Source organism: Octopus sinensis, unplaced genomic scaffold, assembly GCF_006345805.1.
Source record: "Octopus sinensis unplaced genomic scaffold, ASM634580v1 Contig16096, whole genome shotgun sequence".
NCBI classification, from domain to species: domain Eukaryota; kingdom Metazoa; phylum Mollusca; class Cephalopoda; order Octopoda; family Octopodidae; genus Octopus; species Octopus sinensis.
In genome coordinates, this window is record NW_021834148.1 from 35,718 (window position 1) to 51,158 (window position 15,441).

Sequence of the window (15,441 nt, forward strand, 5' to 3'; positions counted from 1 at the left end):
ACAGCATCTCTCTTCAAATGGACATTGTTGTCAATAGCATGTGTATATATACACATCTATATAACCTAAATAATATATACACTCATATTTAATCTCTATCTCTTCAGATAAACACTGTAGTCAATGGTACATATATATTCTTGTGTATATAATATAAATAGGCACAGGAGTGGCTGTGTGGTAAGTAGCTTGCTTACCAACCACATGGTTCCGGGTTCATCCCACTGCGTGGCACCTTGGGCAAGTATCTTCTACTATAGCCTCGGGCCGACCAAAGCCTTGTGAGTGGATTTGGTAGACGGAAACTGGAAGAAGCCCCTCGTATATATGTATGTGTGTATATGTTTGTGTGTCTGTGTTTGTCCCCCCACCATTGCTTGACAACCGATGGTGGTGTGTTTACGTCCCCGTAACTTAGCGGTTCAGCAAAAGAGAATGATAAAATAAGTACTGGGCTTACAAAGAATAAGTCCTGGGGTCGATTTAATCGACTAAAAGGCGGTACTCCAGCCTGGCCGCAGTCAGATGACTGAAACAAGTAAAAGAGAGTAAGACATTTATTTAATCAGGCTGGTGTAGAAGGAGGCTTGCTTCTCAAGCACAAGGTTTCTGGTTCGGTACCACAGCATGGCACCTTGGGCAAGTGTCTTCTGCTATATCCTTGAGCCATCCAAAGCCTTATGAGTGGATTTGGTGGACGGAAACTGAAAGAGGCCTGTTGTGTGTGTGTAGATATAGATATGTTTGTGTCTGTGTTTGTCTCCCACCACCAAGTGGTGTTGGTGTGTTTATACCCCTGTGACTTGGCAGTTTGGTAATGAGACCAATAGAATAATTACCAGGCTTTAAGAATAAAAGACCGGGGACAGTTCATTCGACTAAAATTTCAAGGCAGTGCCCCAGCATGGCCACAGTCTAATGACTGACACAAGTAAAAAAAAAAAAAAAAAAATACACACACCCGTTTTTAAATCTCTCTCTCTCTCTCTCTGGACACTATAGCATTGATATTACTTCTATACATAGGCGCAGGAGTGGCTGTGTGGTAAGTAGCTTGTTTACCAACCACATGGTTCTGGGTTCAGTCCCACTGCGTGGCATCTTGGGCTAGTGTCTTCTACTATAGCCTCGGGCCGACCAAAGCCTTGTGAGTGGATTTGGTAGACGGAAACTGAAAGAAGCCCATCGTATATATGTATATATATATATATGCGTGTGTGTGTCTGTGTTTGTCCCCCTAACATTGCTTGGCAACCGATGCTGGTGTGCTTATGTCCCCGTTACTTAGCGGTTCGGCAAAAAGAGACCCATAGAATAAGTACTGGGCTTACAAAAAGAATAAGTCCCGGGGTCGAGTTGCTCGATTAAAGGCGGTGCTCCAGCATGGCCGCAGTCAAATGACTGAAACAAGTAAAAGAGTAAAAAAAGAGTGTGTATATATATATATATATAGCCTGTGTGATGTCCTACACATTCATGTATTTAATTTCTCTCTCTCTCTCTCTCCCCAGATGGACATTGTGTTGTCAATGGCACATAAAGTTGATGATCGGTTGGCTCCTAACTGTAATTCCGTTATTCCAAATAAGGAAAACATCATCGATAATCTTATAATAAAGTCTTCAGAAATTGTCAAATTAGAAGCCAAAAATGTAGATTTGGAGTATGCAGTAAAAGGTAAGGTACTTTACCATCCTCCTTTAGCCCCCTTCCTCGGCCTCTCTCGTCTCTGGTTGGCCTGATTGTTCAATTAGGTGTTTGTTCCTTTATTTTCTTTTTCCTAAAGCCAGGAACTTTTCAGCACCCCCTCCTTGTATATATATGCATACCTTACTCCCTCCCTGTTACTCTCAACATTTATTTTCACGTGAGTAGCCATGAAGTTCCTCTATAGAAAAACAAAACACCTGTTCTGTACTGGCGGAACCCTAAGGTTCCGTGGAACCCCGGTTGAAAACCACTGCCGATTTTAGCAGTTTTCTAACTTCTTGCGGAACCCCTGAACTGTACTGGCGGAACCCTAAGGTTCCGTGGAACCCCGGTTGAAAACCACTGCCGATTTTAGCAGCTTTCTAACTTCTTGCGGAACCCCTGAACTGTACTGGCGGAACCCTAAGGTTCCGTGGAACCCTGGTTGAAAACCACTGCTCTATATATTCAGCCAGTCAGGTATCCCTAGTTTCCTGTTGCACTACCTGGATCCTTCTTTTATACTTTTTTTTATCACCTAACATAAAGTCACTTCCCATTTGCAGAAGGACCCCACATGCTCGAAAGGGATTGTAGCCTTCTGAGCTGCACAGCAACCTCCTTGCTGTTAATACCATGTAAAAAATTTACAAAGAACGCTGGAAAGTAGTTGGCATTTGGAAGAGTACCTAACCACAGAAACTATTGGGTCATTCCATAAATAATGCGTTGTTTTTTTTTTTCATTTGAATTAACTAAAAGTCAGAGGGGAATGGGATAAACTACCTGCATCAACTTGCTATCAAAGCAGGTAATAATTTTACCCTGCCCTTAGTGCGAGTTTTAAAGAGTGCAGTTTGATTTTAAGTTTTTTCATGCTAGCATGGAGAACAGACGTTAAACGATGATGATGATGATATTTTCTTCTCTTTCCAGATAATTATTCTGAATCTTCTTCCCGATTTAATGGCCAGTTAGGTGATAAAGACTTGACCCCATGGGAAGGGGACTTAGAAGACGGGAAAATGACCAGTCTCGATAGTGATGCATCTGTAAGTATTTTTCATGTTTTAACCCTTTCAATACCAACCCGGCTGAAACCGCCTCTGGTTCTGTAGTACAAATGTCTTGTTTTCCTAAGTTTTGAATTAAAATCTTCCACCAAACCTTAGTTACAATTTATCTTCCTAACACCAGCTTATTGATAACAAAGTTATTTTACTAAATTCTTTGTAATATTTAAAATTAATTGAAAGAAACACAGAGCATCTCAACAGAAATACAGTAACAGAAGGGTTAAAGTCACCATGATATTTTTAACCCTTTTGATACCAACTCGGCTGAAACCACCTCTGGTTCTGCAGTACAAATGTCTTGTTTACATAAGTCCTGAATTAAAATCCTCCACCAAACCTTAGTTACAATTTATCTTCCTAACACCAGCTTATTGATAACAAAGTTATTTTACTAAATTCTTTGTAATATTTAAAATTAATTGAAAGAAACACAGAGCATCTCAACAGAAATACAGTAACAGAAGGGTTAAAGTCACCATGATATTTTTAACCCTTCTGATACCAACTCGGCTGAAACCACCTCTGGTTCTGCAGTACAAATGTCTTGTTTACATAAGTCCTGAATTAAAATCCTCCACCAGACCTTAGTTACAATTTATGTTCCTAACACCAACTTAATGATAACTAAGTTATTTTACTAAATTCTTTATTATTTTTAAAGTAATTGAAAGAAACGGAGAGCATCTCAACAGAAATACAGTAATGAAAGGGTTACACAATTTGTCTCTACCTTTGTTTTTTTTCCAGACCTTTTTTTATCTTGGACTATCTAATGCATCCTTTCTTGTTTAGCCCCAGGTCTACTATTTCAGCTATCCTGAATTTACTCAAGCCATGGCTTATGTATATCTGGGGTTACATTAATCAATGTGTCCTTCTTTACAGTTGTGGTCCATGCCAGTGGCATGTAAAAAAAGCACCCTTTGAATTTGGGGCCTCATAGAGCTGGCAGAAATGTTAGCAAGCCGGGCGAAATGTGTAGCCGTATTTCGTCTACTGTTACGTTCTGAGTTCAAATTCCACCGAGGTTGACTTTGCCTTTCATCCTTTCGGGGTTGATAAATTAAGTACCAGTTACGCACTGGGGTCGATGTAATCGACTTAATACCTATGTCTATCCTTGTTTGTCTCCTCTGTGTTTAACCCCTTGTGGGTAATAAAGAAATAGGTATTTCGTCTGCCGTTACGTTCTGAGTTCAAATTCTGCCGAGGTCGACTTTGCCTTTCATCCTTTCGGGGTCGATAAATTAAATACCAGTTACGCACTGGGCTCGATGTAATCGACTTAACCCGTTTGTCTGTCCTTGTTTATCCTCTCTGTGTTTAGCCCCTTGTGGGTAGTAAAGAAATACGTATTTCGTCTGCCGCTACGTTCTGAGTTCAAATTCCACCGAGGTCGACTTTGCCTTTCATCCTTTCGGGGTCAATAAATTAAGTACCAGTTGCACACTGGGCTCGATGTAATCAACTTAACCCGTTTGTCTGTCCTTGTACGTCCCCTCTGTGTTTAGCCCCTTGTGGGTAGCAAAGAAATAGGTATTTCGTCTGCCGCTACGTTCTGAGTTCAAATTCCACCGAGGTCGACTTTGCCTTTCATCCTTTCGGGGTCAATAAATTAAGTACCAGTTGCACACTGGGCTCGATGTAATCAACTTAACCCGTTTGTCTGTCCTTGTACGTCCCCTCTGTGTTTAGCCCCTTGCGGGTAGAAAAGAAATAGCTAACGGTAAGTGACGGAGACCTTTGGTGATATGCTGTATTTGAGAAGATCTGTCAGGCCCAGTGAAACCGTAGTTGTGGCCAGTGCTGGTATCTTGTATTTGGCACCCATTCCACACTTGTAGTGGTTGGCATCAGGAAGGGCATCCAGCCATAGAAACCAAGCCAAAATCAGACTGGAACCTGGTGCAGCTTACCGGTTTCAGTCAAATCATCTAACTCGTGCTAGCATGGAAAGCAGGTGTTAAAATGATGTTGTTTAGCCCTAGCTCAGTCCTGAATCCAGCATACCTGTGACCATCCGGTTATTTAGATACAGTACATCTAGGATTACATTGTCTAATGTATCCTTCCGTGTTGTTTAGCCCCGGATTAGTCTGGTCCATCACACCTGATCAAAGGTGTTCCACCTGTGTGATCATCCTGTCGTTATACACTATGTATTCAGGCATAGTGTATCTAGGACTACATTATCTGTGTTGTTCCTTTCCTTGGTTAGCCTTAGGTCAGATCCTGATCCAGCAGACTTATACTCATAATCAAAGGTGGTCCAGCTGTGACCATCCTGTCTTTAGACATTGTATATCATGGACAATAGTATCTAATGTGCCCATACTTGTTGCATTTGCTGTTGAAGCCAGCCTTTGATCAAAAGTATTCCAACCATGACCCTCCCATTGACTTTTTTTTTTTTTTTTTTTGTGAACTTCCCTCTTTCAGAATGGTTGGGATCCTTCCGACATGTTCAGAACTAATTATGAGCAATTCAATGTGATATCTACATATGATGAAAACTTATCACAATACACGTGAGTTCTCCACTGGTTTTCTTTCTTTCTCTCTCTGTCAATCCCCCTGCCTGTCAGTCCCCCTGTCTGTCAGTCCCCCCTGTCTGTCAGTCCCCCCTGTCTGTCAGTCCCCCTGCCTGTCAGTCCCCCTGTCTGTCAGTCCCCCCTGTCTGTCAGTCCCCCCTGTCTGTCAGTCCCCCCTGTCTGTCAGTCCCCCCTGTCTGTCAGTCCCCCCTGTCTGTCAGTCCCCCCTGTCTGTCAGTCCCCCTGTCTGTCAGTCCCCCCTGCCTGTCAGTCCCCCCTGCCTGTCAGTCCCCCTGCCTGTCAGTCCCCCCTGCCTGTTCAGTCCCCCTGTCTGTCAGTCCCCCTGTCTGTCGGTCCCCACTGTCTGTCGGTCCCCCTTGTCTGTCAGTCCCCCTGCCTGTCAGTCCCCTTGTCTGTATTTCTCCTTCTCGTCCGTTTTTAATCAAGTTTTCATATGTGTGTCCCCCCCCTTTTTTTTTCTCTTCCTCTGTCGCAGGACTCCATTAGAAAGACGTGATACTAAGGAATATAAAGAGCGAGAAGAAGCTGCTGCAAAACTGGCTGATGAAATTGAGAGAAGTGACAGTTACAAACACAGGATATCGTTAGAGAATGGCGAAGGGGAAGACGAGGAGAAATTTGCAGCCGTCGTCAAACCAGAGCAACAACAACAACAACAGCAGCAGCAGCAACAACAAAGCAGTAACGCCCCTGGAAGGTATGCTTAAAACAGTTTATATGATTTTAAGCTTGTCGCTGTCTTTCTTTTTAGCCCGACCCATTTGTGTTCACACCAGTATCCCTGTATCGATGCTGATTTTTGTGAATCCCCTATATCAGTGCTTTTCAAACTTTTTGCTGGAGCGGAACCCCAAGGAAGCATTCCGCTGGCTCGAGGAACCCCTGTGCAATAATTTAATAGTCTTATGCACACATATCTGCACAGGAGACTTAAAAATTGCTGCCGATTTTAGCAGTTTTGTAACTTCTTGTGGGACCCCTGGACTGTACTGGCGGAACCCTAATTCAGTTATCATTGAATGCATTGTCGTTTTAATTGTTGTTTATTTCTGTCTCTGTTTGGTTTTCCAGAAATGCAGTCCCCCTGCGCAAAGTCCCCAGTCGAGGCGGAATGGTAGGCACCGGTAGTACTGGTGTCCGTGGGAGCAGCCTGTCTCCGAACAACATGAGCACTAGTCAAGCACTGAGCAACAGTAGTAGTAGTAGTATTAGCAGCAGCAACAGTAACAGCATTAGCAGCAGCAGTAGTATCAGCAGCAGCAGCAGCGTTAGCAGCAGTAACAACACAACCAACAACATCACTACTACTACTACTACTGCAACTAGCAGCAACAACAGCAACCGGGAGGCTCTGTGCAATCCAAGCCAGAGTGGTGTCGGTGGTGGTGGTGGTGGTGGTGGCGGCGTTGGTGGAGGAAGTGGTGGAGGTGGTAGTGGCGGCAGTAGCAGCAGCGGAGGCAGTGTCGTCGGAGGAGGGGGTGTGAGCAGCAACAGCAACAGTGCCGCTACGAACAGCAGCAGCAGTGGTGGTAGTAGTAGCAGCAGCATGGCCGCGTCGTCCGTGACCGCACCGACCACCATGACCCACCATCATCAGCAACAGCAGACGCCGTCACAGCAGCAGCCGCCGGCCACGGCCACCGTCGCCGATCCGAGCCCGCAGACGTCTAATGTTGCCCAGCAGATAACCTCAATGTTGCCACTGCAACTTCAACAGAATCACAGTAATTACAACCCTCCTCGAGAAGCGCTGCCCTCACAGCCACAGTCCCTGCCCCTACAAACGCAAATCGCAAAGAGCCACGACTCCCCTTCCGATTCATCAAATATGGAACAACTCAAAGTGAATGGATGTAAGTTTGGTCAAATTCTTTATTTACACTTTGTGATTCTTTATATTCTCTTGCTTGTTTCAGTCATGTCACTGTGACCAAGCTGGGGCACCGCCTTGAAAAGCTCAGTGCCACCTGACTGGCACCCATGCCAGTGACACGTAAAAAGCACCATTCAAGCGTGGTTGATGCCAGTGGCGTGTAAAAAGCCCCCGCTACAGTCTCAGAGTTGTTGGCGTTAGGAAGGGCATCCGGCTGTAGAAACTTTGCCCGATCAGATCGGAGCCTGGTGCAGCCTCCTGGATTGCCAGTCCCCAGTCAAACTGTCCAACCCATGCCAGCATGGAAAGCAGACGTTAAGTGGTGATCATGAGGATGAAATCTATCAAGGACTTGTATCTTAAGCTTTGTACTTACTTTATCATACTCTTTTGCTAAACCGCTAAGTTACGGGGATGTAAACACCCCAGCACTGGTTGTCAAGCAGTGATGCGAGGCGGGTGGCTAACATCCAAAATGGAAGCTGGTCCCTTTGAATTACAGGTACAACTCATTTTTGCCAGCTGAGTGGACTGGAGCAGCGAGAAATGAAGTGTCTTGCTCAAGGACACAACACACTGCCAGGAATTGAACTCGGGATCTTATGATCATGAGCCAAATATCCTAACCATGATGAATGCATGTCCATGTATTTACGTGTGTGTGTGTGTGTGTGTAAAAGTATGTAATATATATATATATATGTGTATATTTTGTAGCTTCTGAGAAGGAAGACAAAGAAATCCTCAGCAACCGGTCTCATATTGTGCCTGCCGATAACAGAGAAATTGTACCTGCTTCTCCTTTATCAAGCCTCGATGAATCAAGAAGGAATTCAAATTCAAAAGGTTATTATTGTTGTCATTATTAGGCTACTAGCAGTATCGCCTGGCGTTGCTCAGGTTTGTAAGGGAAATAACTATAAAGCATTTTTAGAGAGTTATAGCCAAAAAATAGCAAAAAAATGGGGGGGAAATGATGGTAAATTTTTTTTGAGAGTTAAAAAGGTCGAGTTGCGTCCCCTAGACAGTCTGTGGTTTGTGTTTCTGATTCTCGACCCCATGTCGAATTTATCGATTTTTTTTCAGAACTGGGGGAACTGTTAGTTTTGAATTATGACATTGGGCTATGTGTGTGTCAAGTTTCATCAGAATCGGTTGAAAGCCGTAGTCAGGGTGAGGGTACAACCTAACAGACACACAGAAACACACACAGACAAACTGCCGTTTATATAGAGAGAGATTACATGCTATATTAGTTAAGAGATGTTGTCTTGAGGCTTGGTGACAAGTTTCCTCAAACCTTAAGAATCTTTCATAGGAATTTTTTTTTCTTAAAATACAAGATGACAGTATTCTGAAGGTCAACTGTGCAGGTCTCAGTTCCAATATCCTTCAGCCCCTTCGACAGCAATCAACTGCTCTTGGCAGTTCACGCACCTCTTTATTTATTGAAATTCGTTAGTCCACCTCCAGTCATGTGGGGGTGTACAGGATTCTCCCATAACTATTATTCTTAGCAGCATTTCTTCCAACCCCATCACATTTTGCCAAGGCCAGCTTTGCCCTTCATCCTTGTCAGGGTCAATAAACTACGTAAACTGTTGAGCACTGGGGTTGATGTAACCAACTTAGCCGTGCCCCTAAAAGTGCTGGCCTTAAGCCAAATATTGCAACCATTAGAAGTCGTAATAGTAATGTATACTTATCACTACTTCCCCACTTGTTCCCATATCTTATCTATTTATGCTTACATATCTTAAGATGTACGTTTGTGTATATATCTTATCTTTAGGTACATTTTTGTGTTTGCCCATAAAAACATGTACTTAGGTTTTTATCTCAGATTACCAGATAACTTCGTGTGAACATAGTTAATATGGAGGCACTAACAGTTACCTGCAAAATTAATCATAATTTTTTTTTCTTCTCTCTCTCTCTGCATTTTCCATGCTGGCATGAGTTGGACCCCCTTGAAGCAGCACTCTGTGAACAGATCCCTATCCTGTCACTGATCCTTATTGTCCTTCATGAAAGGCCTTTTTTTTGTACCCCCTTAACCCCTTGATATTCAGGTTTTTCTGTCAAACGAAATGCGTTTTTATTCATATTGTTTTGAATTAATCCTGCATTATCTTGTAGCTTGGGGATTTCAATGATGTGATAGTTTTTTTAGAATGACATTGTAGGGTATGTTTGAGAGGCCAGCTCTGGCCAGTTTGAATGCTAAAGGACTAATCGGCTTATCTTCACATGTCTAATGTACCAAGCTACAGAGCATATGTTTATAAGTGACATTAAAATAGTAATAAATATTTGCATGCATACCAGTAAGCTCAATGGGTTGGGGCATCACACTAATAACACAAATGTCATGGGTTCAAGCGACACACTAGGCAGTTATTACTTTTTTGGGTATAGCCATGGCTGTGTCAAAAAATTTGCTCTGCAAGGTTTCAAGGGTTTGGAGCTTGGGATCATTGTGTGGCATCTTGGACAAATGTCTTCTATAGCCCCCAGCCAAAAGTCCTGGGTACAACTTGTTTATCTGAAATGCACAAAAGATATATATTGGCTAGGCTTCTGCACAGTTTCCATCTACCAATTCCATTGACAAGACATTGATCAACCCATGGACACTTGCTGAAGATGTAATGCAGTGGGTCCAAGCCCATAACTATTGGGTTGGTGCTTAATTATTGCGGCTTTTTTTCAACAAATTTTATTCAACAAAAACATCATTAAATGATTATTCTGGAGCATATTCACCATCTACCTCAATCACTGCTTCCCATTTGCTTGGCAGATGGTCAGGCCATCATTTAAAGATGTTTTTGTTGAATAAAATTTGTTGAAAAAAAGCCGCAATAATTATACACCAACCCAATAAATTGTTAGAAAATGAGTTTTTGTGGGTGGAGAAGGGTGGTTTTGGATGAGACTTTTTTTTTTTTCTCTTAACATTTTTATTTTAAAAAGGTGGTTTTTTTTTATATATATTAAACATGGAATTATACATAGTTGTCATACAACCTTATCTATTTCTTTCTCTCTCAACAGATCGAGCTTCCGAAATAGAAGCCTACAAAACATTTAGTTCACATATTAAGGTAAGTTGGTTTTGATTCTTCTTCTTCTGGTACCAACCTTTATCTGGCTCTGGGACCTTGTCTGGTTCTCTCTTGTGCAGTTGTCCAATTCAAAGTGTTTCTATTTGAAGGAAGGGCATCCAGCTGTAGAAACCATGCCACAACAGACAACCGGAGTCTGGGCAGCTGCTCACCTGGCCAGCCCCTGTCAAACCATCCAACCCATGCCAGCATGGAAAATGGTCATTAAATGATGAGCACCTGTCATTTTGTGTGTGTGTAGGGATGTATGATTAAGATATTTGCTTTCCAATGGCATAGTTTCATATTGATGTGTGTATAGACCTGTATGTATACTATTTACTCTTTTACTTGTTTCAGTCATTTGACTGCGGCCATGCTGGAGCATCGCCTTTAGTCGAGCAAATCGACCCCGGGACTTATTCTTTGTAAGCCCAGTACTTATTTTATCGGTCTTTTTTGCCGAACTGCTAAGTTACAGGGACATAAACACACCAGCATCAGTTGTCAAGCAATGCTAGGGGGACACACACACACACACACCACACACACATACATATATATATACATACACACATATATACGACAGGTTTCTTTCAGTTTCCGTCTACCAAATCCACCCACAAGGCATTAGTCGGCCCGGGGCTATAGCAGAAGACACTTGCCCAAGATGCCACGCAGTGGGACTGAACCCGGAACCATGTGGTTGGTAAGCAAGCTACTTACCACACAGGGCTCATAAAATAAATATTCACACTAATTTTTCCATTTCCCCCATAAACAAAAAACAAAATATCCTGTACATATGATACAACCTTTAAATGGCATTTATATACCACATATATAAATAAGCATGAATATTTCACGGAATTGCACTTATGTGCATGCAGTAAGTGATAGGTGATATAAAAAACTTTTTTTTTAAATACACTTTTATACAATCGCCATCTCTACCATCATCATTATCTTTCTCTCTAACGTCACCATCAGAACATCACCCCTCTGCTAAAGTTATATTTTCAATTTTCCTCTACCTTCAACTAACATATTTAACCACATAATAAGTGTTACATTCCCCCTACCTCACATCATGGACACTTTTCTTTCCCTTTTGTTCTTTCTCCCTCTTTCTGTTTCACTCTTTGCCTTATCCTCTTTTTGTCTTCTTTCTCCCCTCTTTCCCTTCAACTAATCACATGAATACATTACAATTACATTCCATCTACTTCATGTCGTCAACGCTTCTCTCTCCCTCTTTTATCTCCCTCCCTCTCTTTTTCTAATCATGTGAAAGTGTTACGAATGTGCTAAGTTAATGCAATGACAAGCAGAATTATTATAAGAATATCTCTTATGCATATGTGTGTATGCACCTGAATGTATAGATCTATACGTATGAGTATATGTATGTGTATATTACATATGTATATATACATATATATATATGTGTGTATATATGTATATGTGTGTATATTTGTGTATGTGTGTGTATATTTGTGTATATATATATATATGTGTGTGTATATATGTATATATATATGTGTGTATATATGTATATATATATATGTGTATATATGTATATATATGTGTATATATGTATATGTGTATATATATGTGTATATATGTATGTATATATATGTGTGTATATATGTGTATATATATATGTGTATATATGTATATATATATATATGTGTGTGTATATATGTATATATATATGTGTGTATATATGTATATATATATATGTATGTATATATATATGTGTATATGTATATATATATGTATATATATATATGTATATATATATTATGTATATATATAGTGTGTATATATGTATATATATATGTATATAATATGTGTATATATGTATATATATTATGTATGTATATATGTGTGATATATGTATATATATATGTATGTATATATGTGTGTATATATGTATATATGTGTGTATATATGTGTGTATATATGTGTATATATATGTGTGTAATATGTATATATGTATATATTATATATATATGTGTGTATATATGTATATATATATATTATATATATATATATATATATATATATATATATAATATATATATATACACACACACACTCACCTCTGTGTATGCATAGAATATTTATATGAATGTATGTTACGTACGTGTGTATGTATAACGTTTTTATGTATGCACATTTCAGTTAACTGGAAGTTATAAAGACAAAGAAAAGGGAGAGAAAAGTGAACGTCAGGAGAAATCAGAGGAGAGGAAAGATGTGGAGAAGAGCAAAGAATTTGAGAAAACTGATAAACTATCACAGTGAGTACTGCTCCATGGTGATCATCATCATGATTGAATATATTCCACTTGCGACCATCCTGACTTTCATTCAGACACAGTGTATTGAGGACTGCATTGTCTAATGCAAAGGTTTTCAACAGGGGCCATGTGGAGCTTGAGTGAGCGGGGGGGGGGGCATTTTGGAGCAAAGGGGCCCTCTAGTACGAAAGAGCACTCTTTCGATAGACAACACGTTGATCTCATAAGCATGGAAAGCAGATGTTAAATGATGATGATATTTTTATGAGTAAATATTATTAGTTTTATAAAAGATTAAAATATTTTGTGCATTGGTAGAAGTATAACCAACATAATTTAAACAGCAAAATCTTATATAGACCCCCTCAAGGGTCATGTGGACACTGGTTTAGAACCACTTCCCTAGGAAAAAAAAAATCATGGGCACGGCCATCTCTCCTTACTAAGACATAAAACAGCTGCCAGTTCACTGCAAAGTGGGTAGCATTAGGAAGGGCATGAAGCATTAAAAACCATGCTGAGGTGGACAGTGGGTTTTGGTGCAGTCCTCTGGCATCTGTGAAACTGTCCCAATACCTGCCAGCATGGAGAGTGAATGTTAACCCAATAACGCTCAAACTGGCCAGATCTGGACTCTTGCATCTGTCGTACAATATCTTTCTAAAACTAAGCAATCGCATCATGAGAATATCTTAGCTACAAGATAATTCAAAACAATGTGAATACTAATGGTTTAACCCTTTCGTTACCGTATTTATTTTGAGATGCTCTGTGTTTCTTTCAATTAATTTTAAATATAACAAAGAATTTAGTAAAATAACTTAATTATCATTAAGCTAGTGTTAGGAACGTAAATTGTGACTAAGGTTTGGTGGAAGATTTTAATTCAAAACTCATGAAAACAAGACATTTGTACTACAGAGCCAGAAGTGGTTTCAGCCGGGTTGGTAACAAAAGGGTTAAATGATGATGATGGTGGTAATTTACTTAAAGATTTTTTATTTTTCTTTCAGGAAAGTCAAAAATTCTACCTTAAACCCGAATGCAAAGGAATTTAATCCCAAGACCTACCCACAGGTGTGTTTTAATTTTAATTTATTTTTTTCATTTTTTCATTCTCTACAACTCCTTTGTACCTGCTAAAAAGACGCTGGCAAACTAGACATAGACAGAATATCAGGTATTATGATATTTCGAAGGCGGCGAGCTGGCAGAAACGTTAGCGGTATTTCGTCTGCTGTTACGTTCTGAGTTCAAATTCCGCCGAGGTCGACTTTGCCTTTCATCTTTTCGGTGTCGATAAATTAAGTACAGTTACGCACTGGGGTCGATATGATCGACTTAGTCCGTTTGTCTGTCCTTGTTCGTCATCTTTTCGGTGTCGATAAATTAAGTACAGTTACGCACTGGGGTCGATATGATCGACTTAGTCCGTTTGTCTGTCCTTGTTCGTCCATTCTGTGTTTAGCCCCTTGAGGGTAGTAAAGAAACAGATGGAAACTGAAGGAAGCCCATTTCGGGCTTAGAACCTGTGGACCTCATTGATGTCTGTTTTACTTGGATGGATCCCTGATAAGAAGCTTGTGCTTCCCACTTAGCAATGACATGGCACCTTGAGCCAACCAAAGCCTTGTGAGTTGATTTGGTTGACAGAAACTGAAAGAAGCACGTTGCATATATGTGTGTGTGTCTGCGTTTGTCCTCCTGCCCCCATCACCACTTGAAAACCAGTGTTGATATGTTTTCGTTCATAGGCGCAGGAGTGGCTGTGTGGTAAGTAGCTTGTTTATCAACCACACGGTTCCGGGTTCAGTCCCACTGCGTGGCATCTTGGGCAAGTGTCTTCTACTATAGCGTCGGGCCGACCAAAGCCTTGTGAGTGGATTTGGTAGACGGAAACTGAAAGAAGCCCGTCGTGTATATATATATATATATATATGCGTGTTTGTGTGTCTGTGTTTGTTCCCCTAGCATTGCTGGTGTATTTATGTCCCCGTCCTTTAGCAGTTCGGCAAAAGAGACCGATAGAATAAGTACTGGGCTTACAAAGAATAAGTCCCGGGGTCGAGTTGCTCGATTAAAGGCGGTGCTCCAGCATGGCCGCAGTCAAATGACTGAAACAAGTAAAGAGTAAGAGTAACTAAGGATGTGCAGGCTTCTGGACATGTTCTATGATCTTTGTGAACAAAAGGTTTGTCCAAATGGTGTCATTTGTTCCCAGTCCTTCATGTAACCATATCCAAGCTCTCTTGAAGGCGCATGGCTCAGTGGTTAGAGTGTCGAGCTTACGATCGTGAGGTTGTGAGCTCGAATCCCGGACCGGGCTGCGTGTTGTGTTCTTGAGCAAAACACTTTATTTCACGTTGCTCCAGTTCACTCAGCTGTAGAAATGAGTTGCGACGTCACGGGTGCCAAGCTGTATCGATCTTTGTCTTTCCCTTGGATAACACTGGTGGCGTGGAGAGGGGAGGCCGGTATGCATGGGCGACTGCTGGCCTTCCATAAGCAACTTTGCCCGGACTTGTGTCTAGGAGGGTAACTTTCTAGGTGCAATCCCATGGTCATTCATGACCGAAGGGGGTCTTTACCCCTTACCCTTTATTGTTTTATAGACTAGAAGCAGGTGGGGACTAGTGAAAGGGAGGGTAGGAATGGCAATGGTTGACTGAGGGGACAGTAGCAGGCTGGACAGTATGGCAAATTTCCCAGGGTTGGAACATAATGCCCACGATGGTCGAGGGATTACTGTACTCCTGAATTGTTCTTTCTCTTGCACTGCTACCTTTCAGAATTAAAAAGGCAGTGCCAGACAAATACTAGATCAATGTAATTGACCCC

At 41.1% G+C, this 15,441-nt stretch overlaps 1 protein-coding gene across 1 annotated transcript in view; it reads left to right on the plus strand.

Annotated features, from left to right (window-relative positions):
• LOC115230660 (ataxin-2) overlaps positions 1-13,761 on the plus strand; it is a 46,848-nt gene extending 33,087 nt beyond the window's left edge. Inside the window, exons 7-15 of the mRNA XM_029800800.2 lie at positions 1,512-1,677; positions 2,626-2,741; positions 5,205-5,293; positions 5,793-6,014; positions 6,389-7,170; positions 7,908-8,036; positions 10,248-10,297; positions 12,485-12,603; positions 13,617-13,761. Of these exons, the coding sequence (XP_029656660.2) occupies positions 1,512-1,677; positions 2,626-2,741; positions 5,205-5,293; positions 5,793-6,014; positions 6,389-7,170; positions 7,908-8,036; positions 10,248-10,297; positions 12,485-12,603; positions 13,617-13,746 (1,803 nt within the window). The 3' untranslated portion in view covers positions 13,747-13,761. The remainder of the gene's footprint in view (positions 1-1,511; positions 1,678-2,625; positions 2,742-5,204; positions 5,294-5,792; positions 6,015-6,388; positions 7,171-7,907; positions 8,037-10,247; positions 10,298-12,484; positions 12,604-13,616) is intronic.
• The last annotated feature ends 1,680 nt before the right edge of the window (positions 13,762-15,441 follow it).